General features: G+C 49.5%; 1 protein-coding gene across 3 annotated transcripts in view; it reads left to right on the top strand.

The window, feature by feature from the left end:
- SLCO2A1 (solute carrier organic anion transporter family member 2A1) overlaps positions 1-27218 on the top strand; it is a 97550-nt gene that overhangs the window by 58195 nt on the left and 12137 nt on the right. For 2 of the 3 annotated variants that reach the window (XM_074031057.1, XM_045386971.2), the window contains 7 exons: positions 16845-17072; positions 18265-18363; positions 20382-20518; positions 22727-22805; positions 23351-23515; positions 24602-24791; positions 26831-26996. In XM_074031057.1, the coding sequence (XP_073887158.1) occupies positions 16952-17072; positions 18265-18363; positions 20382-20518; positions 22727-22805; positions 23351-23515; positions 24602-24791; positions 26831-26996 (957 nt within the window). In that variant the 5' untranslated portion in view covers positions 16845-16951. The remainder of the gene's footprint in view (positions 1-16844; positions 17073-18264; positions 18364-20381; positions 20519-22726; positions 22806-23350; positions 23516-24601; positions 24792-26830; positions 26997-27218) is intronic. The other variant, XR_012430707.1, reaches the window with a different exon arrangement.

Raw genomic sequence — 27218 nt, 5'->3', positions numbered from 1 at the left:
TACAATCGACTTTGAGATCTCAGATCACGAGTAAGTTTGGGACAGCCTGTTCCAAGCCTGCTGGTAGGTGTTGCCAGAGTTTCGGGAGGAACTGTAGAGTAGCTGAATTTAGGAGATGAGGAAATAAGTCCTTCGGAGTGGAACATTCTGAATGAGGTTCCAGGAGTTGTGCTGATAGCTTAAGGGCTTGGCACCTTGGCCATGCTTCCAGATAACTCTCTGGAAACACGCCTGCCTTTCTCTGTTGTTCTCTTGCGGATTGCTTCTGAAGTTTGGGACTTGCTAACCTCTTCCCCATTTGACCCTATTCACCCACACACTCCCAGATGACAGCCATGTCTCCTTCTGAGCAGGGAGTGGATGGGTGGCTCTTAAGAGCCGTGGCTTGAAGGAGCCCTCCTCTTTGCTGGCAGAAGTCACTTCTGTTTGCTTTACTAGAATGATGAGAATGACTAGTCAAAGGAAAGCCCCATTTGCCATGGCCTTCTCGTGTTGCTTGGTCCTTCTAGGGTCCTCTCCCTACCCCCGCTCTAGACCTTGGTGCAAAGCCTCTTACTATTCCCTTGACAGCTGGAAGGCTGGCCTTAGCCTGGCCATTCTGAGGGGTGGGACGGAGTGCTGAAACATGTGGCCTCGAACAGGGGAATGGCTAGACCTTGGCCTGCCCCAGATCTGCCCCATCTCTGGAGGTCCCTTTCAAGGGAAGTAGACCTTCCTGACAGAGACTCCTACGTTTCTAAAACTGCTGAGGGTCCAGAATTTAGAACTGAAATTCTGCATATTTAAATGGTGGGGTGAGTCAGAGGGTTGACTCACGTGCTGGTGGGGTGGGGCTGGGGGAGCTGAAGGAGGGGAGAGGTCCGGCCTATTTCTAGTTAACGTTTCACAGCCCTGCGAAAACTAGACTGGCAAAGCCGGGCCTCTGGTGTCCTACAGGAAAAAATGTGCTCTGATGAACTTGAGCCTTCCAGAAGGTTTCCTGGGGGAAGATGAGAAACAGACCGATACCTGGCTAAGAAAAAGACTCCCCTCCCTCCTCCAGAACCCTCCAAGATAGGGGCAGGTGGCTGTGTTTGGGCAGGCAGTCTCTGGAGGCTGCGGTGGCTGGAAAAGACAGGCAAGTTCCTGACCTTACCACAGGATTCGACATGGTGGAAAGGTCAGAGTTTGCAACCTCTAACCTGCTATGCTGCTATAAGTTAAATGGAGTAGCTGTGTTCCAGCCTTTGCTAGAGTGCTTGTGAAGCCGTGAGAGGTTGCTGCTTCTTCCCTAATGTGCACCCGAGTTCCTGAAAAAGGTTGGAGCTTTTGCTCTAGGGAGGAGAGGGGTGGAGTGATGCAAAGAGAGCCAAGTCCTGCGTTCTGTCTGCCAGGGACTGTCCATCAATGTCACTAGATCAGAGGCTGCCCATGGGGATGATCCTCATACAAGGTCTTTTCTTCCCCTTCTTCCTGCCCCTTGAACTCCTATCCCTGTCCTCCTATTTTATTTATTTTTTTAAATTTGTGTCCTCTTATTTTTATAAGGGAAGAGCTTAATGTTCTAAATTCTAGAAGACTTGGCCGGGTGTGGTGGCTCATGCCTCTAATCCCAGCACTTTGGGAGGCCGAGGAAGGTGGATCACCTGAGGTCAGGAGTTTGAGACCAGCCTCACCAGCATGGTGAAACACCGTCTCTACTAAAAATACAAAAATTTGTGGGTGTGGTAGCATGTGCCTGTAATCTCAGCTACTTGGGAGGCTGAGGCAGGAGAATCGCTTGAACCCGGGAGGCAGACGTTTCAGTGAGCCAAGATCACACCACTGCATTCCAGTCTGGGCGACAGAGCGAGACTCCATCTTAAAAATACAATAAAATAAAATAAAAATAAATTCTAGAAGACTCTATTCTGACCAGAATGTGCCAGCCAGGGCCACCCGCTGCCAAGGGTGTCTCAGGCTTGATTGTCTAGGAAGCCCATACTATGTCTGTCTCTGACATAAACACCTGTCCCCCCATAAAGCCAGTTCTGTTAGTGGGTCACTGCTTCTCTGACAGCACTGACCTCGGGGGTTGCATTTAACTGCTGTTCCCTTTTTACATGTGTCAGAACTTGATCTGGGATGTGGGATGGGTTTGGGCCCTATTCAGAGCTGGCATAAAGAAGAAAGTTCTTTGCAAGATCTTGAATCAGTTTGGAATGTAGAATAGGCCAAGAGGAACTCAGTAGACTTGGATGTAATTGGGGCCAATTGATTATTTTTAAATACGTACTTTAATAAAGGCAGTTTCTGACATGTAATCCAACATTTTTAAAGTTAGTGGTAACAGTTAAACAATCCCCAGAAAGTTTCATCTCCTGAACACCGCATGAGATGAACTTCATGAGGATTTTTGTGGCCTTGGTGCAGCAGGCAACATGCCGTATGAAGACTTAATAAGTCCTTCAATGTGTTTACCATCTTTGATGACCATTAAATATCTTGCAAAAAATGATTTTGCTAGTCAAGTCAGCAACAATGTTCAAATAAATCTGTATTAAGTAAATTAATGAGAATCAGTAGAATCAAGAACTAGCATTCAAAAAACCCACACATTCTCTGGCCCTTTCTTTCCCCGGTGATGTTTCTCACGTCACGCCCCTGCTCTCCTACAGCAGCCTGGCCTTGTCTGTCTACGCACACACCCTCTGGACTATGCATTCATCATCCTCGCAGCCACTAAGCCCTGCCTCTCATACTATGCACAGCTGCTTCTTGATGGAATCAACTCCCCTCCTTATCCGTCTCAGTTGACAGGGCCTTGCACATTACTCCTAAGCCCTCTAGTGTGTTCATTGCACTGCCCCCTCATAATCTTCACCCTTCTGGGGTTTTCCTTAGGATACAATCCAGGCCCCTTCCCATCATGCACAAGCTCTCCAAGGGCAGCCAGGCCTCACCCTGGAGGGCTTGTATTTGAGCGCCAGCCTCACTGAACTTTATTCATGTTGTGGAATGTACCACCCCCACCTCTGAGCCCTTCCACACACTCTCTCTCCTCCATACCTCCCCGATCCCTACCCTTATCTTCTATCTATGCCCGTCAATTCTTCTCAGTTCAGAGGCCACTTTCTCCAGAAACCTTTTCTAGAATGTTCTCTCCTACAACACTGGGTCTGCTGCCTGTCTCTTATGCTCCCTGGCACTCTGTCCCAGCTTCACATGTCCTGAACAATATTTTTAAATTGTGGCAAAATATATATAACATAAAGATTATTGTTTAACCACTTTTAAGTGTATAGTTCAGTGGCATTAAGTACATTCACAATGCTGTGCAACTATCATCATCATCCCCCCCTAGAACTTTTTCATCTTCTCAAACTGAAATTCTGTATCTGTTACACACTAACTCTTCATTCCCTTCTCCCCCAGTCCCTGGCAACCACCATTCTACTTTCTGTTTCTATGAATTTGACTTCTTAGATCCCTCATCTCAGTGAAATCACACAGCATTTGTCTTTCTGTGTCTGGTGTATTTCACTTAGCATTAATGTCCTCAAAGCTCATCTGTGCTGTAGTATGTGTCAGGATTCTCTTCCTTTTTACAGCTCTATAATATTCCATTGCATATACAACATTTTGTTTACCCATTCATCTGTTGATGCATATTTGGGCTGTTTCTACCTTTTAGCTATCAGGAATATAGTGCTCTGAATATGGAGGTACAAATATCTCTTTCAGTCCTTGCTTTCAATTTTTGGGGGTATATATTCAGAAGTAGAATTGCCAGATCATATGATGATTCTATTTTTACTAATATTTATTTTTTTTGAGACAAGGTCTCACTCTGTCACCCAGGCAGTGGCACGATCTCAGCTCACTGCAGCCTCTGCCTCCTGGGTTCAAGCCAACCTCTCACCTCAGCCTCCCAAGTAGCTAGGACTACAGGCACACACCACCATGCCCAGCTAATTTTTTGTATTTTTAGTAGAGACAGGGTTTTGCCATGTTACCCAGGCTGGTCTCGAACTCCTGGGCTTAAGCAATCTTCCCCCTTGGCTCCCAAAGTGTTGGGATTACAGGTGTGAGCCACCACGCCCAACATTGATGATTCTGTTTTTAAGTTTTTGAGGAACCACCCTTCTGCTTCCCACGTTGGCTACACCATTTTACATTCTCACCAGCAATACACAGGGTTCTAATTGCTGCGCACCCTTGCCAACACTTGTTTGGTTTTGTTTTGTTTTGTGTTTTAGTAATAGCCATCCTGATGGGTATGAAGTGATACCTCATTGTAGTTTTGATTTGATAAAGCAACAGTATGGTTGCTTTTTTGATGCTCTGGGTGCCACAGTGGACCAAAGGGTTTGTTAGGGCAGTGCCTGTGCCTCTCAGTCATACCCACATCTCCCACCCAAGCAGAGTGCCCACCCACCACTATCAACCAAATAACTGAGTGACTGAAGAATGAATGAAACTGGGTCCAGGTCCTTTTTAGGACTCCACGTTCTCCTTTTCCCCTGTGACGCGGGTATCACACTGCTGCTGAGGGGACAGCCGCTCAGACCTAGGCATCTAGGCATGGTCCTTCGGTGGCTGAACTGGGAACAGAGGCTGATTCTTTGCATGTCTTTCCAGGTATTGTGATTGGCTTTAAACCGTGCTCCCATATAACTTAGACTGCCACCCCGCAGCCTATGAGACAATGTGCCACAGAGAGCCACTGTCACACTGAGGGGAATGGCTCAGCCCAGCACACTTGTGAATGACAACAGCCTGAGGTTTTAGGGAATCCAGACTTTGTTCATTTCTCCATACACAGTGTACCCAAGATTTGTTTGAATCTTCAGAAATAAATACCCACTTGGAAATGTGGCAGCAGCCCTTTTATTTATGGATGCAAAGTATATGTTGGTCCTTCAGAAATGCATCAGTTTGGTCAAAGTTGGCACAGAGAAGTTAGCAGAGAAGTGTGCATGTTGATTTCTTTGAGTGACTGCACAGCCGTGTTGAGTCAGTTGGCCATGCCAAGTCAGATGGGTTTGTATAAGTGCTTGAACACTTCCCAAGCTGAGCAGCTGGCTTAGCTCTCTTTCCCCTACTTGCCTATTTGGTCTTGAGAAGAGCATGGAGCCATGTTACCTGTCCCTCACTCCTTCCAAAGGCCAGCATAGCCTGTGCATGGAAACCCTTATCCACCTGGGGCAGCAGCCCCAGGTGTCCTGTCTGGCTGCTGCCCTGGGAGAGTGACCAGTGAGCCTAACACTCTGCCCACTAGATCCACCAGCGGCCTTTCACCCTCTGCTGTGCTTGGTCCCTCCCTGGAATCCTCTGAGATCTTTCAAAGTCAAAATCACCACATAGAGAGCCATGAATTCAGGGTCAGAGGAATCTGGGTCCCAGGCTCCCAGTCCAGGCTTTCCAACATCTATTAGCCTTACCCACTCAGCGCCACCCTGACCTCACCCTGGGATTCGCAGGAGTCGGCCAGCGCCACACCCAGTTCTGGGTGTTGGAAATAGTCCATCTGATACAAGGATTCCTGAGTGGGAGGGTGGGCCAGACAGCCCCTGTGGTCTTTCAGCAGGAGCATTTTACAATTCTGTGCTTCAGGACCCTTGCAGCATCACTGAGCTGCACAAGCCTTCTTTCAAAATGGCAGACACAGCCACTAGACCTGCTGTGGGACTGGCAGGGTCTGACTCCTCATGCTTGGGTCTCTTTTTGGAACCATAGTCTTCTACCTCTTTCATGACACAGATAATCTTTCTATCTAGCCACTACGCCAAGGGAAACTAAGGCTCAGAGAAATTTAGAAACTTGCTCAAGAATATATAGTGATAAAACCAATTTTTATCTTACTTAGGGATAAAGCCAATTTCTTAACTCCCTGTACTGTGTTTATTTCATCTTATTGTCCCAGATTCTAGCACACATCCCAGCAGCCAGCCCGTTTCCTGACAGGAAGTAGGTGTAAGATCCCAGCCACCTACAGAGGTCAGAGAGCTCCTATGTCTGAAGGTGGCTAGGGATGGAGGACATCTTCCCATGCCGTGTTCTTCCATCCCTGAAAAATGTGTGTTCTGTATTGCCATCAGACTTGATTTCAGTTTGGACTTTGAGTCAGACATATGCAGGTTTGGATCCCAGCTTTACCCCCAAACCAGCCGCTTAGGTATGGTCTAATGTAGTCTCCTGCTCACAATAACCCCTGTGGGCAGGAGACCACATACATCACAACCTTGGCACAGGGCCTGGCCCAGTAGTACATGGGGCTTTGACATCTCTGGTGCTTGGACTTGGGTCTCTACCATAGAGCCTGTCAATCAGAGAGAGGCCCAACACTCCACAGGGGAGAGGTGGTGGTGGGGTGTGGTGGGACTTAGGCTCACCAAGCTCAGGGCAGCACAAGTGAGAATTAAACTGAATGTCATCAGTGTTAATGTTATGCCCAGACCGTTTATTCCCCGAAGAAGACCACCAGAGTCCAGAGTCAAAGCTAAGCAGCAAGGATCTTTATTACAGGTTCGAACCTGGAACTCTCCCTTGCTCGTGAAACGAGACGGGCAGGAGAGCTCCCCCACTGAGCTCCGAGCAGTGTTATATAGTCTAAGAAAAGTGGGCATAGAGTTATTATACAAATCAGATATATGATTGGCTAGTGTTTGAACAAGGCGATTTGGCTAACTATGGTTGGTTCCCGCCATTTCTGATATTTTGGTTCAAACTTTGAGGCGGGAGAGCAGGTTTATGGCAGCAAGAGTTTATCTTACTTAAACACGTCTTGTGACCTTGCCTCAGAACTTACAAAATCTCTGGTATGTGCAAAACAAAATCTCTGGTACGTGCAGAAAACCAGGTACTCACAGAACTTACGAAATCTCTGGTATGTGCAAAGATTAGAGAGCAGAACAAGGGTGTAGCGGGTGGGGGGCGGGTACACATCTATCTTTGTGTCCTTTCATTTCCCCCTTCTCATAAGTAACTGGATGTCCAATCTTGGATTTCCAGAGTCTTATAATATAGCCTCACTTTCTGGGTGCAGGAGAGGCTGGTGATGGCTACGGAGGACCATTAGTTGGATGGTATTAAACCTTTCTCTGACAAATTGTAAAATTTTATTTACCACACAGGGGCCTATAGTGAATAGAAGTAGTAAAGACATTAGGGGGCCTAAAAGGGGTGCCAGAAGGGAAAACATTGAAGAGCTTCACCAATTGTTAGCGGCTGTAGTGAATTGTTGCTTTTTCATTTCTAAGCTTAGTTCGTGTAGGCGTTGGACTCTTTCCTCAACTAACCCTGACTCATTTATATAGAAACAGCATTCTTCTTTGAGGAACATACAGGTACCTCCTTTCTCAGCCGTGAGTAAGTCTAAGGCTCTGCGGTTTTGAAGGGTGACCTGTGCTAGGGAGGTGAGCTGCCGCTGAAGGGAGGCTAGGGAATAGGCGGAGTCTTCCATAGCAACAGAGAACTGTTGTAACAGCTTGTCGTTTTCTATCATGGAGTGTTGTAGGGCCCCTCCTGCTAACCCCGCTGCGACGACAGAGGTGGTTAAGGATATTCCGGCAATTAGTGGTAGAAAAACTGCTCGTCTATGTCGCGCAGTTTCAGTTGGGGCGGTCCCTGCCCAGCCTATGAACTCTGCCGGGGTCAGCAGGGTCAGTCGGGGAACTAGTGTAACAGGGATGCACAACTGTCCGTCAGAGATGCTTTTGGACAGAGTTTTTAACAGAGTCATATTACACCAGAAGAACACACCAGGGGGAGCACGTATGGGGCTATTAGGGTATGTAGCCGTCTGGTTGCAGAGGCTGCTACTAAATGCTGAATAACAGTAGGGGTATTTCTCTTGGTATGGGTCACGGTACAGGGCTACATCAGGTATTGCAACTGTTGATGAATTAGAATCTGGCATATAGTTTGTGGGTGGGGAGGAAAGGGGAACAGCAGTTAATGGTGGTCTTCCTAAGGTTGCATACATAAAGCAAGAGGACAGGTCGCCTAAACCGGTGAGGTTGGCGAATGCTAGCCCTTCTTGTAATAGGGTTAGCCAGGAGAAGGGCTGCAAGTCTTGTGATAGCTTGGTTTCCTGTCTGTGGATTTGTGTATGGATTAAGGGTCGAATCTGGACTAGACTCCGCCACAAGTACAGGTGGCTACTAGGCCAGCTACTACTGGCATCGTAGTAGACTGCCCTATGTTGGGGCGATGTCCATCGGGAGTGCCCTGGATCTGTTATTATCCAAGTGAATATGTTGGGAGTCCCTGTCAGGTAGCGAGTCCTGAGGAGGTTAGACTTTCTCGGGTATTCGTACTATACCCTGGCTGAGTGCATTTTACAATAGTGGTATGGGCAACCTGCATTCTGGTGCCACCAATAATTCTTACAATTATATTCAGTCTGATCACATTCAAAACAAATCATGGGTATCCCTGGTTGGGCAATTTGGAAATTAGTGAAATTGAGGTAAATTGGAGTATTGCACCCGGAGGGGGAGCAGTCTGCACTAGCTAGCAGTTTACCCGCTTGGGGGGTTTCCCCGGGGTGAGTTTTGTTCTTATAGAGCCAGAACCTCCAGACATAGGGATTAGACGGCGCAGCAGTTAGGAGAGTCAGATGTATAAGGCATAAAAGCATAGGCAAGCTAGACATGGTTACGGCTATGTGGGTGACAGCGCAGGGTTAGCTTTAAGGGATTGTTCTTAGCTTTGTCTACAGTCTATGTAACCGGTGCTCCAGACGGCTCGAGAAGGTCGGATGTTGGGTCCACTGGTTTGACGTGTGTGTAGTGGATCCACGAAGCGATGCCTTCTACTTTGAGAGCGGTGGGAGTAGTCAGGAGTACTTGCAGTGGTCCTTTCCACCTGGGTTGAAGAGTTTCTTGCCGGTGGCGCTTGACTAGGACCCAGTCTCCCGGCTGGAACGGATGAGGCGTCGGCGGAGGTCCTGCCTCGTACAGTTCTCGTAGTCTGGGCCAAATTTCCTGGTGAATTTTCTGTAAGGCTTGTAAGGAGAACAGGAGCTCAGAGACATTTTCAGTTTCAGGTTTGAGTAAGTCATCTTTTAGACTGGGGACCGGGGTGGGGGTCTGCCATACATGATTTCATATGGTGTGAGGCCTAGTCTGTAAGGGGTATTTCGGGCCCGGAACAGACCGTAGGGGAGAAGTACTACCTAATTAGCGCCAGTCTCCATGGTCAATTTAGTTAAGGTCTCCTTCAGAGTCCGATTCATCCTTTCTACCTGTCCTGAGCTTTGGGGCCTATAAGCACAATGTGATTTCCAATTTGCCCTAAGAATGGAAGCCAAATCCTGACTTACCTTAGCAACGAAGGCTGGTCCATTGTCTGACCTTATTTGGACGGGAAAGCCATACCTGGGGAGGATTTCTTCCAAAATTTTCTTTGCTACAACCTGAGCAGTTTCTCTCTTAGTTGGGAACGCTTCTGTCCATCCTGAAAAAGTATCTCAGTCTCTGACGTTACAGCCGCTCCTGCATACCGCTGGCCTTGGTGGACGTAGCTGCTGCCATCAGTGAACCAGGTGAGTTCTGTGTCGGGGAGCGGACGATCTTGCAGGTCCTCCCGCACCCCATGCACCTGAGCCAGTATCTCAGTGCACTCATGGAACGGGGCGTCCAAGTCTGGATTTGGCAGCAGTGAAGCAGGGTTTAAAGAGGTTGGGGGCAGAAAAGTTATTCTGAGGGGGTTTAACAGCAGTCCTTGATAGTGGGTGAGCCGGGCGTTACTCATCCATCGGTCCGGCGGCTGCCGGAGGACGCCTTCAATGGCATGCGGGGTTATAATGCGCAACTCTTGCCCCATGATAAGTTTATCAGCATCTCGGACCATTAGGGCGGTTGCCGCGATTATCCGTAGGCAGGGTGGCCAGCCAGCAGCCACTGAATCTAATTTTTTTGACAAATAGGCAACTGGCCTCTGCCAGGGGCCTAGGTACTGTGTTAACACGGCTTTTGCAACACCTTTACTTTCATCTACGTATAAGTGGAAGGGCTTGGAGACATCAGGGAGCCCCAGCGCGGGGGCTGATAACAAGGCAGTTTTGATTTGTTGAAAGGCCAGCTCAGCCTCTTCCGTCCAATTGAAGGGCTGCCGTTCCTTTGTTGCCTGGTATAGGGGCTTGGCTAACTCAGCAAATCCGGGTATCCATAACCTACAGAACCCTGCCGACCCCAGGAATTCTCTCACTTGCCGTGTCGACTGGGGTCTAGGGATGCGTAGGACTGTTTCCTTTCGGGCTTTGGTTAGCCAGCGTTGCCCCCCTTTTAATAGGTACCCCAGATAAGTTACCTCCGACTTGCAGATCTGAGCCTTTGTTGCTGAGGCTCGGTAGCCTAGCTCCCCCAGAGTCTTCAAGAGGTCCTCAGTCCCTTGAACACAAGTTTCCGGGGATCTGGCTGCTATTAAGAGATCATCAACATATTGCAAAAGAGTTATTTCAGGGTGTTGCCGCCGGTACTCACCCAGATCTTCATGAAGGGCTTCATCGAACAGGGTTGGCGAGTTCTTGAACCCTTGTGGCAGCCTGGTCCATGTTAGCTGACCGTTGATGCCCCTCTCAGGATCTGTCCATTGAAATGCAAAGAGTCCTTGACTTTTGGGAGCCAGAGGAAGGCTGAAGAAAGCATCTTTTAGATCAAGAACGGTATACCACTGTTTTTCGGGATGTAAAGCACTCAGAAGGGTGTATGGATTGGGCACAGTGGGATGTATGTCCATGACCCTTTTATTAACTTCTCTTAAATCCTGTACTGGCCTGTAGTTCGTACTGTTGGGTTTACGAACAGGTAACAGTGGAGTATTCCAGGATGAGTGGCAAGCCCGTAGGACTCCCTGGTCTAGGAGTCGGCGGATATGGGGCGTAATTCCTTCTCTTGCCTCCAGGGGCATAGGATATTGCCGAACCCGAACCGGGTCCGTCCCTGGCTTAACTTCCACAAATATGGCAGGTCGATGTTTAGCTAGCCCTAAGCCCCCAGTTTCTGCCCACGCTTCAGGGAAACGCTGGAGCTAAGAGTCAATTTCCTGATCGGGGGGCTTTTGCTCTTGATGGAGTCTGTACTCATCTTCTAAGGTGACAGTCAGGATAGATATTGGCCTGTTTTGGGAATCAGTTATCTTGGGCCCTTCTGGCTCAAAGTGGATTTGGGCCCCCATTTTTGTCAGCAAGTCCCTCCCTAGTAGAGGGCAGGGGCTCTCTGGGATGACTAGGAAGGAATGGGAGACTTTTCCCGTTCCTAAGTCTACAGTCCTCTGGGTTGTCCAGGGGTATTTTTTGATGCCTGTGGCCCCGTGCACCCAGGATGTTTTCTTAGACATTTTTCTAATTGGTTTGGTTAGGACTGAGCGTTCCGCCCCAGTATCGACCAAGAAGCGAACTGGGGACCCCTCCACTTGCAAAGTTACCCTGGGTTCGGGGAGGGGGTCCGAACCCCGTCTTCCCTAGTCAGAGTCCTGGGTAACGAGTACGGAGGTAGGGTTAGCTGGTCTCCGTTTCTTTGGGCAGTCTTTAATCCAGTGACCACGTTCCTTGCAATAAGCACACTGATCCTTTTCTAATCCTTGCCTAGAGCCTTGCTTTGTCTGCTTTCTGCTTTGGCCATTCCCTGCCTGGGGGAAAGCTGCTACTAAAACTTTGGTCATTTCTTTGGTTGCCTTGAACTGTTTTTCTTCTGGAGTATCCCTATTATTATAAACTCGCTGGGCCATCTGAAGGAGGTCCTGAATCTGCTTTCCCTCTAAACCTTCTAATTTCTGGAGTTTTCTTCTAATATCTGATGCTGCCTGGTTTACAAAGGACATTACTACCGCAGCCTGATTTTCCGGTGCTTCCGGGTCCATAGGGGTATACTGTCTGAAAGCTTCCATTAATCTCTCTAAATACACAGCGGGGCTTTCTGTCTTACCTTGTAACACAGAATATACTTTAGCCAAATTGGTGGGCTTGCGAGCTGCAGCCCGGAGACCCGCCATTAGAGTCTGGCGATAAATGAGCAGTCGTCCCCTACCTTCTGCCGTGTTGTAGTCCCATCTGGGCCGGGTCAAAGGAAAAGCCGCGTTAATGAGGTCAGGATTTGCAGTTGGCTGGCCGTCATCTCCTGGAACCAGCTTTCTGGCCTCAACTTGGATTCTTTCCCGCTCCTCCGTTGTGAACAGGATTCGGAGGAGCTGTTGACAGTCATCCCAGGTTGGCTGGTGAGTAAACATGACACTGTCTAACAACGAGGTTAGATCTTTGGGATTATCGGAGAACCGAGCATTTTGGGACTTCTAATTGTATAAATCACTAGTGGAAAAAGGCCAATACATGAGACGGGAGAGCCCGGTATCATCGAGCGATCCTATTTCTCTGAGAGGCAGGGCTACGGTGGAGTCAGGGAGTCGGGAAGCTTGGTCCCGCAGTACACGGCCTCGCGTTAGGCCGGCTGGCCCCCCCGGGTTACTTTCGCTCTCGGCTGCTTCTGCTTCTCGGTTTCCCTCTACGGAAGCACCACCCTGGGGGACTGGGTCCTGCGGGATAAGGTGCGGATATGGTGGGGGAAGTGTGGGTTCTAACGTTAGGGGGTCCTGGCTGTCTGGCAGCACAGGGGCCGAGGGAGCAGAGGGAGTCCTTTGTCTTGTAGGTCGCATTACTAGGACCTTGCAAGGCTCAAGGATGAATGGAGTTATCCAGGGCGGTGGGTCTTCCACAAGATTTTGCCACACTAGAATATAAGGAATTTGATCAGGATGTCCTGACTGCCCTGGCAGGAAAATCTTAGTTTTTACCTTAGTAATAATAGAGAGACAGAAAGTTCCTTCGGAGGGCCACCCTACGCCGAAAGAGGGCCACTCCGAACGGCAGAAAGTAACTAGCTTTCCCTTCTTTAGTTCTACGCTTAAGTTACGCCCCCGAGCATTCACATCCTTAAAATTGGTAACAAGGAGTGAGAGTGGCGTGCTCTGGTTGTTGCCCATCTTTGGACTGCTCCTACAAAGAGAAGGAGGGACGAAAATGAGTGTGAAGCAGAGGGGAGTATCCGACAGGTCCGGTCCTGGAAGGGGAAGAAAAGGTTTTATGTTTCGTTTTGGACTTACACTTAACACTTAACAATAACGGACAGACAGTGAGAAACGATGAGCCTTCGCGAGCGCGTGTCGGACTTCCGACCTGAGTCAGACAGGGCAACCAAGGATGGAGGCCCCCAGATGGGCACTGGGGGACGTCTCCCACCAGTCCCGAGTGGCTGTCTTTTAGCGCGTCCACCAAGACCATGCCACTTATAAAACAGACCAATACAGATTACAGATTACGGATTTCGCGAAATTTCAGGGAGACAGACAGAGACAAAGACAGAGACAGTGACAAAGCCGGCTTACCTACAGATTAAGATCCATTGACTTGGGGGTCTGGTGGGCTTGGGGGAAATCCCGGACGAGCCCCCATTTGTTATGCCCAGACCGTTTATTCCCCGAAGAAGACCACCAGAGTCCAGAGTCAAAGCTAAGCAGCAAGGATCTTTACTACAGGTTCGAACCTGGAACTCTCCCTTGCTCGTGAAACGAGACAGGCAGGAGAGCTCCCCCACTGAGCTCCGAGCAGTGTTATATAGTCTAAGAAAAGTGGGCATAGAGTTATTATACAAATCAGATATATGATTGGCTAGTGTTTGAACAAGGCGATTTGGCTAACTATGGTTGGTTCCCGCCATTTCTGATATTTTGGTTCAAACTTTGAGGCGGGAGAGCAGGTTTATGGCAGCAAGAGTTTATCTTACTTAAACACGTCTTGTGACCTTGCCTCAGAACTTACAAAATCTCTGGTATGTGCAAAACAAAATCTCTGGTACGTGCAGAAAACCAGGTACTCACAGAACTTACGAAATCTCTGGTATGTGCAAAGATTAGAGAGCAGAACAAGGGTGTAGCGGGTGGGGGGCGGGTACACATCTATCTTTGTGTCCTTTCATTAAGTGAGTGAGACTGGTGACGTCAGCGGTGGGTTGTGGTTGGTGGGGGTGGGCAGAGACTCAGCTCCACTGTTGCAGGCCTAGAGCCTAGAGCAGAAAGAAGGGCAATGGGAATGGGACAAAGAAGAAATGGGAGAGACGTTGTTAAGCTTTGGACATATTTATTTACAAAAACTTTGAATTTCAAAAGTATCATGTGTTCATTTCAGACAAATTACAAAATAAATGATGAAGGGGTGGCCTACCCCTCCACACCTGTGGGCGTTTCTCGTTAGGTGGAACGAGAGACTTGAGAAAAGAAATGAGACACAGAGACAAAGTATAGAGAAAGAAAAAGTGGGCCCAGGGGACCGGCGCTCAGCATACAGAGGACCCACGCCAGCACCGGTCTCTGAGTTCCCTTAGTATTTATTGATAATTATCTTTACCATCTTAAAGATAAGGGAGTGGCAGGACAATAGGATCATTGAAGGGAGAAAATTAGCAGTAAGACATATGGATAAAGATCTCTGTGACATGAATAAGGTCAAAGGAAAATGCTGTGCCTTGATATGCATATGCAAACATCTCCATAAACCTTTTAGCAGCATTGCACCAGCAAGTCCCGCCAGCAAGTCCCACCTTATGCCGTAAGGCGGTTTTCTCCTATCTCAGTAAACAGAGCGTACAATCGGGTTTTACACCGAGATGTTCCATTGCCCAGGGACGGGCAGGATTTTTAACCAGCAAGCTGCCTTCAGGCACTTGTTTAACAAAGCACATCCTGCACAGCCCAAAATCCATTAAGCCTTGAGTCACCACAGCACATGTCTCTTGCAAGGACAAGGTTGGGGGTAGGGTCACAGATTAACAGCATCTCAAATACAGAACAAAATGGAGTCTCTTATGTCTACTTCTTTCTATATAGACACAGTAACAGGCTGATCTCTCTTTCTTTTCCCCACAAAATAAGGCAAATAAAAAAAGATCAGCACAGTCTCGTTACCCAGAGAAAGCCGATCAGCACAGTCTCACTACCCAGAGAAAGCCGATCAGCACAGTCTCACTACCCAGAGAAAGCCGATCAGCACAGTCTCACTACCCAGAGAAAGCCGATCAGCACAGTCTCGTTACCCAGAGAAAGCCGATCAGCACAGTCTGGTTACCCAGAGAAAGCCGATCAGCACAGTCTCGTTACCCAGAGAAAGCCGATCAGCACAGTCTCGTTACCCAGAGAAAGCCGATCAGCACAGTCTCATTACCCAGAGAAAGCCTTAGTCTTCCAGAGGTTTTCTCTGCATATTCAAGTAGTCCACAAACGTTTTATAAATTAGGGAACATATTCTTCTCCAAACTACTAGTTACTTTTTTTTTATTCTAATAAGCAGTTCCAGCTGTCTTTCCATGTAAAAAAAAAAAGGCTATATTTTCACCCTAATTCTAAAAGGTTGCATATTATGTCATCATGTGGTCGGGCCATTCTATTTGAATTCTGCCATTGAAAGGCAGGATAATGAACATGGAGTGGGAAGAGGGAGGTACAGAGGGACCCTGACCACAGTCCCTGGCTGCTTGCCTGGATGCTTCCTTCCATGAACACAGCTCTTGAAGGTCTAGATGACCCTGACCAAACAGACACCTTGGCTTCCTTTCCTTTTCCTGGGACAGGCTTCCCTGACTGATGGGGGAGCTCCCATGACAGCAACTTTCAAATGTGTCCTGCATAGACACCATGTAGGGGGCAGACAACAGTGGGGCCAGGCTGGGTGAGGGGTGTGCGACTGGGGAGAGGGGAAAGGGCAATGAAGAGCACAGACCCCTCTCCCCAGCCCCACCATCCAGGGCAGCCCTGAGCCCAACAGCACCGGCACAGTCCAGTGTGAGGAGCAGGGCTAGTCTATGGCGCTCGGTTTTCCTCTCTGTGGGACTTAGGCTTACCTAGCTCAGGGCAGCACAAGTGAGAATTAAACAGAATCCCATGAGTGTTAAGTGAGTGAGATCAGTGACATCATTGGTTTCCATTAGCCTGAATGAGACAGGAAAAGGGGATCTCATGGAAAGGAGCCCTCAAGAACCCCTAAGGCTTTGGAGAGCTGACAATGCTAATCGCTTGGTGTGGGCCAAATTAAAAACAGACGCGTGGAAGCGGCAGTCCAGCCTGGCAAGGGCCACAGCCACAGGAACCACAGTGCCCACAGGCCTCACCCAGGGTGTCTGGGACCCTCACAGAAGGGCTTCAAGAAGCAGCCTCAGCTTCCCCACCTGTAATATGAGAGGTTGAACTAGAGGGTCTTAAAGCCCCTCCAGCATCAGAAGTTCTGGGAGCTTCCCCAGAATGGCAAGGATATTAAATGTCTTTGGCAGTAGGTCTTCCAGTGTGACTTGGTGCTGGGTTCACTAAGAAGTGAAGGCTCTGGGAGTCACAACCAGGGATGCAACCCAGGCTATAGGTGACACCAACCCAGTGCAACAGCATGACCTCTGTCCTACTGAAAAGAACCCTGGAGGCCCAGAGCCCCAGGGCTGAGCACAGGGTGCTGGAGGCCCACAGTCCTGGGCTTTGACCCTGGAACCCCCTTTTCCAGCTGGGTGCCCCTTTCCTCCATGGATGAAGGTACTGGCCTCTCCATGCTCGCTGCCCACCAGTGCCCATGGAGGAGAAGGCATGGACATTCACGAGAGGAAGATTCCTCTCCACCTGAGAAACAGCAGCTCCTGGTGCTGGGGAGCCCACATTCTACCTCTCTCTCAGCTTAGTTTCTAGAGTCCCTCCTGCTGGCCAGACAGAAGGACGTGATCCTTAGGGGCCATGTCCTGTTTGCTAGCACAGCCTCTGGCCAGAGTTGGTCCTTCCCCAAGGGGCCTGGGAGAAAGGCCAGGTTTAGAGGCCAGCCGATGGAACCTGGAGACCAGCAAGCACTCTCGTTGCAGGAAACAACAGCCACTTGCAGGCTGAGCTCTGCCAGAAGCATTGGCAGGACCTGCCTCCCAGTAAGTGCCACAGCACCACCCAGAACCCCCAGAAGGAGACCAGCAGCATGTGGGGCCTGATGGTGGTTGCCCAGCTGCTGGCTGGCATCGGGACAGTGCCTATTCAGCCATTTGGGATCTCCTATGTGGACGACTTCTCAGAGCCCAGCAACTCGCCCCTGTATATCTGTGAGTCACCGGTTTGAAGAGGGCTTTGGGGAGGGGTGAGGTCCTGATATAGCACTTGATGAGGCCCTGGGGGACTAAACTGAGGTCCCACCCTCTTTGCTTACAACCAGCAAATGAATTCAAAGGCCTGGAGATCAGACAGATTTGGTTTGAATGTCAGCTCTATTACCTCCCAGCTATGTGATCTGAGGCAAGTGGCTGAACCCCAGGGCCCCAGGTTTCTCACCTCTAGAATGAAGCTGATATTATCCGTGCACTGGATGACTGTGGGATACATGAGATGGCGTATGTAACCACTTAGCTGGTGTTGCGCACTGGACAGACCCTAAACCAACAGCAGCTACTGTTGCTGTCTAGTCCTCAGGCACAGGCCAGGACACACATGTCTTCTCTGAGACATCCACTTAGGGGAAGGTTGGCCTCAAGGAAGCCCATGCAAAGCAGATAGCAGATGACCATGTGAATGCCCAAATCCTTCCCTTAGAACAAGCCACTTTGGGCTGGAAATGGTGGCTCATGCCTGTAATTCCAGCACTTTGGGAGGCCGAGGCAGGTGGATTACCTGAGGCCGGGAGTTCGAGACCAGCCTGATCAACATGGAGAAACCCGTCTCTACTTAAAATACAAAATTAGCTGGGCATGGTGGCGCACACCTGTGGTCCCAGCTACTTGGGATGCTGAGGCAGGAGAATCACTTGAACCCTGGAGGCAGAGGTTGCAGTGAGCCAAGATTGTACCATTGCACTCCAGCCTGGGCAACAAGAGTGAAACTCCACCTAAAAAAAAAAAAAAAAAAAAATAGAACAAGCCACTTTGAGCATCCTCAGGGCCTATACTCCAGATGAGACAGACCACCCCCACAGGCTCTGTGGCACCATAAGCTCCTCCGAGGGCCCTCAGCATTGTACCCACAGGGAGCATCACCTGGCATTTTTAAATGCCTTGGAGCCTGTTTCCTTCCTGGCAAGCAGGTCTCTTTGGAAGTTGGCTGGAGGTAGAAATAGCCTTGGTTCTATATGTCTTGGAATCTTGAGTGGTTCTGGCCTTGCTGGTGGGAGATGCCATAGGTGTGTGCTTATCAGGCTTGGGGACAGATGGAGTGACATCTCAAGACTCTCCCTCAGCTTGGGAGTTCCCACGGCCAGACTCTCTCCATTTCTTTCAGTCTCCTTCCCCTTACTTCCATTTCCAGCCATCTTATTTGCCATCTCTGTATTTGGACCGGCTTTCGGGTACCTGCTGGGCTCTGTCATGCTGCAGATCTACGTGGACTATGGCAGAGTCAACACAGGTGAGTGTGTGCAGAGGATACCCACTCCCATCCCCAGCTCAATAAAGCAGCCCCCGGCCCCCTCATTCAATCAGAACAGAGAATGAAGCTTCAGATCCAGATGTGCTCTGCCACGTCCTCATTCATCCCTGCAGTCCCTCAGACAGCTAGGAACAGACAGTGTGTGCCTCCTCTCAGGGCCCACGCTGGCTACTGGGGGGAACAACCTGCTGAAGCAAACTCACTTTCTGTCCTTAAGAAGTTTGGAGACCTAGGGCAGGACCTCAGGTTTTGCCACCACAGTGCTCATGTTGGTGGTGGCATTAAAAATATTTCTATGGTTCTTTGATTCTAAGATATTGCTGGTTATTTTTTAAAAAAAGAAACAATTTAATAAGAGCTCTTTTGAGGAAAAAAGGAAACACCATATAAAATATACACATGGATGATGACTCACATCCAGAGGGTATAACATGGTGTTTGACTGTGTGGGTGCTGGGATGGGACTGCCTGGGTCTCAGCCTGGTTCCATCTCCTACTAGCCAAGTGATCTTAGGCAAGCGACTTTGTCTTTCTGTGCCTCAGCTGCCTCATCTATAAAATGGAGCTAATGATAGTAAAATAAAGTTGTAAAGATCAGAACAAGCCTGATGTATATTAAGAAGTGAACAGTATGAGTTTGTATTCTTCAACAAGTGGTATGGATGAGAAGATATAGTCCCTAGACACTGGCATAAGTTCTGCGATAACCATTCAGGGAGCCAGCCCCAGGATGAATCAAGCAAGGGCTTCCCGCCTTTGTGAGCATGTCCCACACTACCCAGTCTCCCACAAGACGGGGAAGGTCAGCACCATAACAGAGGGACAGGCAAAGTGCTGTAGGGTGGAGAGTGTGGTGAGTGTGTGGGTGGGATACGAAGTTCCAGCTCAGCTGGAGCCGTGGCTGAAAGGCAGGACTGAGCCAGACTCCAGGAAGAGCACCCACACCAGTGCCCTGCACACAGGTCAGGTCACAGATATCTGGCAGGTGCTAGTTGCAACCATGCTGCCAGAGCCTAGACTCCCATCCCTAGGACTGTCAGACCACAGTGCCATCTGCATGGTGTCATTTGGCTGTACTTCAAATGAAAGTGGAAAGCCAGGGGGGTGTCTTATATCTCAGAATCAAGCCATCTCTGTCCTTTTGCTGGCACTTCCCGAATTGGTTCCTGGCTCTTGGTTGTCCAAAGAGACCAGCTACTGAGCGCCCAGTCCACTCAGGGCAGTGCCCAGGGATGCTTGTCATGATTTGACTGAACCGTTCTGCCACCTTCTCCTTCCCTTTATGCCTGGATAGTTTCTTTACCCAGAGAAACACAATGGCAGACTTTTACACATGTGCAAGAGAATTGCCAAGAGAAAGCTGCTCCTTTGGAAGCCAGGCAGCTCACACAGTTGATGGCTGTTTCTTTAGGCTTCTAAGGATTATGGGGCCTCCTTTGTTAAGGATCCATAAAGTTGGGAGGCAGTAGTTTAATGGTTAAGAGGGCAGGTTTGCGTATCAGGAAGACATAGGTTTGAAATTGACCAATGAAATGGCACATACTAGCCTTAACCTGAGGCAAGGGACTTAACCCCTTCTATCCTCAGTTTCTCGACTGGTGAGAAGTGGGCAGACTTGCTAGAAGAACCCAGTGGAAAACAGATGGAAAGCACGTGGTCTAGGGTCTGGCCCATGGTGTGCCCTTGTGAGTGAGAGTCAGCTCCCTTCTTCACTACTCCTACCACGGGCTGGGAGTTGAATAAGGAGGTGAAGGTACTGCTCCCTCCTGCCCAGGGATTTTCTGATGCTCTGCTTCATGTGCAGTGGCCCTGGTCCTCTGGGAAGACGAATAGCTGGGAGAGGGAATGCTGTTTTGACCAAGAATCTAGCTCATGGCTTGCCTCTTCTCCATCCTGGGAAGAAAATCAGTAAAACTCCCTCTGATCAGAGGTTTCTGTTTCCAGTAAGGTGAGATCACGCATTCAACAAACACTTGCACCCTTTGGTTTCTCTTCAGCTGCAGTTAACTTGGTCCCGGGCGACCCCCGATGGATTGGAGCCTGGTGGCTAGGCCTGCTTATTTCTTCAGTCTTCTTGGTTCTCACGTCTTTCCCCTTTTTTTTCTTCCCTCGAGTAATGCCCATAGGAGCAAAGGTAAGGTTCCAAGAGCCCATGACTCTACCTATTGGAGTTTAAGAAAGGGATGTGGGGGTAGAAAATAAATAGAGCTAAAAAGCTACAGCATGTTAAGCAAATCCAGGGTGAAATCTAAACAAATTTCATGATGCAGGACTTCCCAGAGGCTTTGAGAGGTGAGGGTGTTGGTGAATTTCCAAAAGGTGGTATCTCCTCCATGTTCCCTTACCATGTCAGCATCTCGAGGGTCAGGAGACCTCCAGGAAACAGTTTGGGAAACACTGAGCTTATCTAAATTGAGCTAAAGAATTAAGAGCCAATAAAAGCCAAGTCTGCGACCTGGTATAGTCAACTTTTACATTTAATAGGGCCTGTCAATGTTTGAACCTGAAAAACTGAGGGATTTCTAGCATTGAAGAGTATGAGGGTGGCTGAGATTGGAGCATATTTTGAGCGGGGGACCTTCTGAGCATCTTCGTCATATCTACTGGGGAAAGGAATGAGGGCAGGATGAGAATGGAGAGCAAGGAAGAGAAGTCTGGGTAGGGGCTTGATGTCAAGCTGAAGGGTCTAAAGATTGTTCTAATTTCATGAAGTTCTGGAGCACTGCAGTGACTGGGTGGCTACTTGGGTGGCAATATGGCAGCTAGGTTGAGTTTAGAGGGTAGGGAAGGAATGGAGGCTGGAGATCTGAAGAGGCCAGTGCAGAGACCAGGTGAGAGATGGGGAATGCAGCAATGGTTGTCAGAGAGCTGGGACAGGGCAAGGATAAGGATAGACATTCCTAGGGTGGATGCCCAGAAGGGCTCAGCAGTGAGCTGGCTTGGAGGAGAAGAAGGAGCTAAAGTTTATGCCCAGGCTTCAAGCCTCAAAATAGAGCTCAATGTTTGACAATGAGGTATATAAAATCTAGGCCCAGCCAGGGGAAGAGGGGCAGGGATGGGAGGACCTCAGCTTGTCTTGGGGAAGAATTTCAGAGGTTGGCTGCACATCATGCAGGTGCTGGGGTCAGGCAGGGTTTGAATGCAGCTCTTCTACTTATAAACCAGCTGAGTTGGCCAGGTGTGTAATCTCACACTTTAGGAGGCCGAGGCAGGAGGATTGCTTGAGCCCAGGTTGAGATTGGTGGGTAGGGAAGGAATGAAGTTCAAGACCACCCTGGGCAACATAGCAAGACCCCATCTCTACAAAAAAAAATTTATTTTAAAAACTTAGCTGGGCATGGTGTTGAGTGCATGTAGTCCCACCTACTTGGGAGGCTGAGGTGGGAGAATCACTTGAGCCCAGGAGTTCAAGACTGCAGTGAGCTATGACTGCACCACTGCACACCAGCCTGGGTGACAGAGTGAGACCCTGCCTCTAAAAAAATAATTTAAAAAATTAAAAAGCAATAAACTAGCTGAGTCATCTTTGCCAAGTTTCTTTGTTCCTAAGCTTCCTCTTCTTTACAGTGCTCCAGCTAATTAGAGTAGCGATATGGGAAGGAGTTGTGAGGAATGAGACAAAGCATGTGAATACTGGGCACGGGCCCAGCAGGGAGTAAGCACTCAGTGAATGGGAGAGCCTATTCCTGGCAATGAGTTCCCGGCAGGATCCTAATGCTGTCAGAGCCCAGGGGCCTCACATCTGAAAGGTAGTTCAGAGCTGCAGGGCCTTAAGCTGGAGCTGACAAGGTCAGAAGAGGTACGAAGGTTCCCTGGGGTAGTATACCCAAGAAAGTGCAGGTAAAGGTTTAGGACAGAGCCTTGAGCAGCACTCACCTTTAGGCTCAGGAGGAAGCAAGAATCCCAGAGAGGAGATAGAGAGGGGGAGGAGGGTGGGACTGGAAACAGATGGCGTTCTAGACCAGAGTATCCCAAAAGCCAGTATCCCCTGGAATCTGAGCGTAGGGGAGAAGTGTAGCCATGACAGATGGGGGTGAGGAGTGGGGTCCAGGAAGACACCTTTGGCAACAGTCATGGGAAAGTTAGATATGAAATAATATGCCCACAGGTATCGTGGGAGGCATTGACATAGATGTGTTTTGATTGTCGGCCAAAACACCGGGCTCACGGAAATGCAGGTGTTGTTTGCTTTAAGAGAGCATTCTCTGGATGCCCTCCCATGCACACACGCCTGGGGTGGCTCACCTCCACCCAGCCTTGAGCCTCTGAGGCCAGAGACTCCAGGGAAGGGTAGCTGCAGTGAGCCTGAGCCATGAACATTCACCCCTTTTATTGCCTTCAGAGGAATCCTGCCACAGCAGACGAAGCAAGGAAGTTGGAGGAGGCCAAGTCAAGAGGCTCCCTGGTGGATTTCATTAAACGTAACTGACCCTGCAGCCCTGGGTGGGCTGGCACAGTGCAAGGGAGAGGATAATGGCCAGGGGACCCCAGCCCCTGTGGTATTGTATGTGGTAAGGGGCAGTAGGAGCAGATGGCCTGTAACTGGCCCATCCCCTAGGTGTGCCTGCAGCCCAGGGGTTCTGCCAGGGATCCTGGTGACCACTGCTTTGCAGGGACCAGGAGACCCAAACTGCACTGGATCAGTCACGTGGCCACCCCGCGGCGTGGTCCCATGTTCTTCTCCCACTTCCCCTCTTGCCTTCTTGTGGGGTGGCAGGCATGTGAGGAGACTGTTTCCAGTGTTAGTCCTATTTCTATCTGCCTGCCACCTGGTTTCTTTTAGGCACTATGAGCATGTGGAGAGGGGGCTCGAGTGGCTGTATGCCCCTAGACTGGCCACAGAACATCCTGGTGCTCAGATTCTGCCCCTTCCTAGAAAAGAGAGTTCCTCAGAAGGAGGGGGCAGGAAGGGGTGCCCCATGCTGGCTGCCACAGAAGCCGGCTCTTGACGATGGTCTGTTCACAGAGTTTCCCCGCATCTTTCTGAGGCTCCTGATGAACCCACTCTTCGTGCTGGTGGTCCTGGCCCAGTGCACCTTCTCCTCCGTCATTGCTGGCCTCTCTACCTTCCTCAATAAGTTCCTGGAGAAGCAGTATGGCACCTCAGCGGCCTACGCCAACTTCCTCATTGGTGAGTCCAGAGGGTGCTGCAGGAGCCACAGGGCTTGCCTGGGCCAGGAGGCAGGCACTCCAGCCATCCATTCAGGGATGGGTGCAGGCCAGACCGGACACAGGCAGGGGCCAGAGGAGGACTGCCCAGGAGAAAGAATTTTAAGGACAGTTTTCCTGGTTGGCAATCTAGAAAGTTCTTGGCAGATTTCTGACTCCTATCCTTCCAGTCAGGAGTGGGTGGAGGCTGGGGGCTGCCTTCCTCCCTGTAAAGGGGCTGGAAGTCTGACAGCTTCCCAAAGGCCCTGACACCATCAGGGACAACACAGGAAAAGAGGGAAGGTTGAATTTGAGGTTAGACAAAATGCCTCCTGGGTTTTCTCTTCTTCTCCAGGGACCTGAATATATTTGCTTTGGTTAGAGAGTACATGGTTTAGTGATTCTCAACCGAGGCTGCACCAGAGGCTCCTCTGGAGAGCTTTACAAAACACAGATGCCCAGCCCTACCCCAGGCTAATGAAACCAGAATCTCTGGAGGTGGGGCCCAGCATTAGTATTTTTTCAACTGTGTTGAGAACTACAGATGTGGTCCCACCAAGTACCCTAGGAAATCACTGGGCTCAACTCACAGGTGAGTTTAACCATATGGAGTTGGCAAGGTGATCAGTGCATGAGATTTGAGGGTGACTCCCGTGTACCCCCTGGCTGGTCCTTGGCTGTGACTTTACCCCTCAGGCCTTCCATCTCTGACTGGTACATAGGGGTCACCACTCTCGTGTTGCTAACCTCATGTGGTCCCATGCAAAGAGGCCCCAAGGAATGAAAGGTGCTTAATAAATGCATATTCAACCCACATCTCTTAAGCTACAAGAACCCCACTTCTATATTCTTTGTATAGGCAAGGCAATCCTGTCTCAAGATATTTCTCTAGGTGTGCCTGGCAAGCAGTAGATGCTCAATTAATGTCAGCTATTTATATTACAATTTAACATACCAACTGTTCCTTCCTGAAACCATGCTTCCTTCTCAGTGATCCGGCTCACTATTTGTAGCCCACATGCAGTCCCAGGCCTGTGCACCTGGATCACCTGCTTCTTTTCACTTACAGGTGCTGTGAACCTACCTGCTGCAGCCTTGGGGATGCTGTTTGGAGGAATCCTCATGAAGCGCTTTGTTTTCTCTCTGCAAACCATTCCCCGCGTAGCTACCACCATCATCACCATCTCCATGATCCTTTGTGTTCCTCTGTTCTTCATGGGATGCTCCACCCCAACTGTGGCCGAAGTCTACCCCCCTAGGTAATGGGAATAAGGGGCACAGAGATCCCCTTTGCTAAGGCCAGGGCCTAGATCTGGCTGTTACACATCTTCCTTCCTGCTTCCTCAACTCTCTTCTCTGCTGTACACATTTTTTTTTTTTTTTTAGACAGATTCTGGTCTTGCTCCATCACCCAGACTGGAGTGCAGTGGCATGATCACTGCAAACTCCACCTCCCAGGTTCAAGTGTTTCTCCACCTCCCAGGTTCAAGGAGTTCGCTCACTGCAAACTCCACCTCCCAGGTTCAAGTGTTTCTCCCAGGTTCAAGCAGTTCTCATGCCTCAGCCTCTCAAGTAGCTGGCCTTACAAGTGTGTACCACCACACCCGGCTAATGTTTGTATCTTTAGTTGAGGTGGGGTTTCACCATGTTGGCCAGGCTGGTCATAAACTCCTGACCTCAAGTGATCTGCCTGCCACAGCCTCCCAAAGTGCTGAAATTATAGGCGTGAGCCACCCCGCCCGGCCCACTTTTGATCTGATCTCTCACGTGGCAACTTAGAAAATCAGGTATTGAATGGTATGCTCCATTATGAGAAGAGATCAAAGGCTCTTACTGGGCCACCAGCAATCAGGGTTAGAGTTCTGTTTTCTTAAGAAGCACCAAAAACTAATTTGTTTGATTTCAGGATGAATTTGTAGGGCTGTGAGCCACAGGAACCAGGAAATAAGCTATGTTTAGCATCAGCTCTGTGCTGGCTAGAATTTCAGTTTCATTGAGCTGCTGAAGAGAGATGAAAGGAGACTTGAAAAGATCTGGAGAATAATAATGAGAGTGATGGCAGACTTGAAAACTTAGGGCAGGTGAGGAGGAGGGCAGGTAAAGTCTGCCTGTGGGTTTGCAGACAGCGATATGGGTCACAGTGTTAACTTGGGCTTTATGTTCAGGAAGAGCTTCAGAGCCCTGTGAGGGGGACGAAGCCAAGCAAGGGACATTTTATTATTATTTTTCCCAGGTGCCACCTGTCAACAAGCTTTTTTTTAGACTTTGCCTAATAAAGTTGCAACATTTGGAGATGCTGTACCTTTTAGCCCTGGTATTTTCTCTATTTTTTTTTCTTTGAAATGACCTCCTCTCTCTTTGGTGGGTGAAGGAGAGAAGGGGTTTGAGGGAAGGGAGGGTTGCTTGGGGTAGGGAGCTCACCCCTGGTCTGTACGGCACTTCTGCAGGCTGACTGTGGACTGAGAAAAGTCGAGAAGCCTTTGGGCCTTTTGGCAGCGTCCACTGGGAGTTTAGCACACGGCTTTGTCCTCAGACAGGCCTGGACTCTATGCCAGTGCTCCTTACTAGTTGGGGGAGTTACTTACCTTCTCTAAGCTTTGGTTTTCTAATCCACAGAAGGCGAGTAATTCACTGTAGACTCATTGTGATGATTATGCATGTGCCCCCGGGCACAGCGTCTGGCACATGAGATGAACTCTCATTTGTACAGTTATACTAGTGAAATATCTGGACAGTGGTTTGTCAGCCCCTTTCCCAACCCTCCCTGAAGAAGGTCATGAATGTCAGATACCGGGGAACAGTGAGATCAACCAGTGAAAGCTCTGGTTGAAGCTCAAGGGGATACAGTAACCTAGGCAAGGTCTACATTAAGCCAGGAGACAGAGAGCTAACTAAATCCTGGATTGCCTCAGTGGTCCCAGCCACTGTTTTTCAGGCTGAAGAAGAGGGAAGGCAAATATTGTCTGTGACCTGCCCACTGCAGCTGCCCTTTCTGGTTGGTTGGTTGTCTTGACCCCTACTGTGGCAGGGGATTCACCACTCAGGCCTTCCCAGCGCATAATTAGTGGATTTGGGCTCCTAGTGGCAGAAGAAATGGAGAGATGCCGTGACCACTAACCAGTGGCAAATTCACTGTTGGCTCCACCAGGCATAATCCACATCCCAGGGTGGCACTGGCCCAAAATAAATAAAGATGCACAGACACACTCATCAGGCCAGGAACTCACACTGGGCTGGAGGGTAGGGTTTTTCTTTGGTCTTGCTTTGTTTGACTCCCCATTTCCTCTTTTGCTGGCAGCACATCAAGTTCTATACATCCGCAGCCTCCTGCCTGCCGCAGGGACTGCTCGTGCCCAGATTCTATCTTCCACCCGGTCTGTGGGGACAATGGAATTGAGTACCTCTCCCCTTGCCACGCTGGCTGCAGAAACATCAACATGAGCTCTGCAACCTCCAAGCAATTGGTAAGGGCAGCCAGGGTCCAGAGGCAAGAGGAGCCCCACAGGATCTCGGAGCTCAGTGCATGCCCTCAAAGACTGTTTCTCGGCTCCAGGATAGGCGGGGCTCCACACACACACTCATTACCAGCATCCTGGCCTCCTCTGAGCCACATCCAACGTCTCTCTACCTCCCTACCCCTGAGGTCATGACCAGATGCCGACAGCCCACAGTCAATTAAAGACTGG

The sequence above is a fragment of the Macaca fascicularis genome, chromosome 2, assembly GCF_037993035.2.
Source record: "Macaca fascicularis isolate 582-1 chromosome 2, T2T-MFA8v1.1".
NCBI classification, from domain to species: domain Eukaryota; kingdom Metazoa; phylum Chordata; class Mammalia; order Primates; family Cercopithecidae; genus Macaca; species Macaca fascicularis.
Note: the sequence above shows the minus strand (reverse complement) of the source record. Positions and strands in the feature narration are given on the sequence as shown.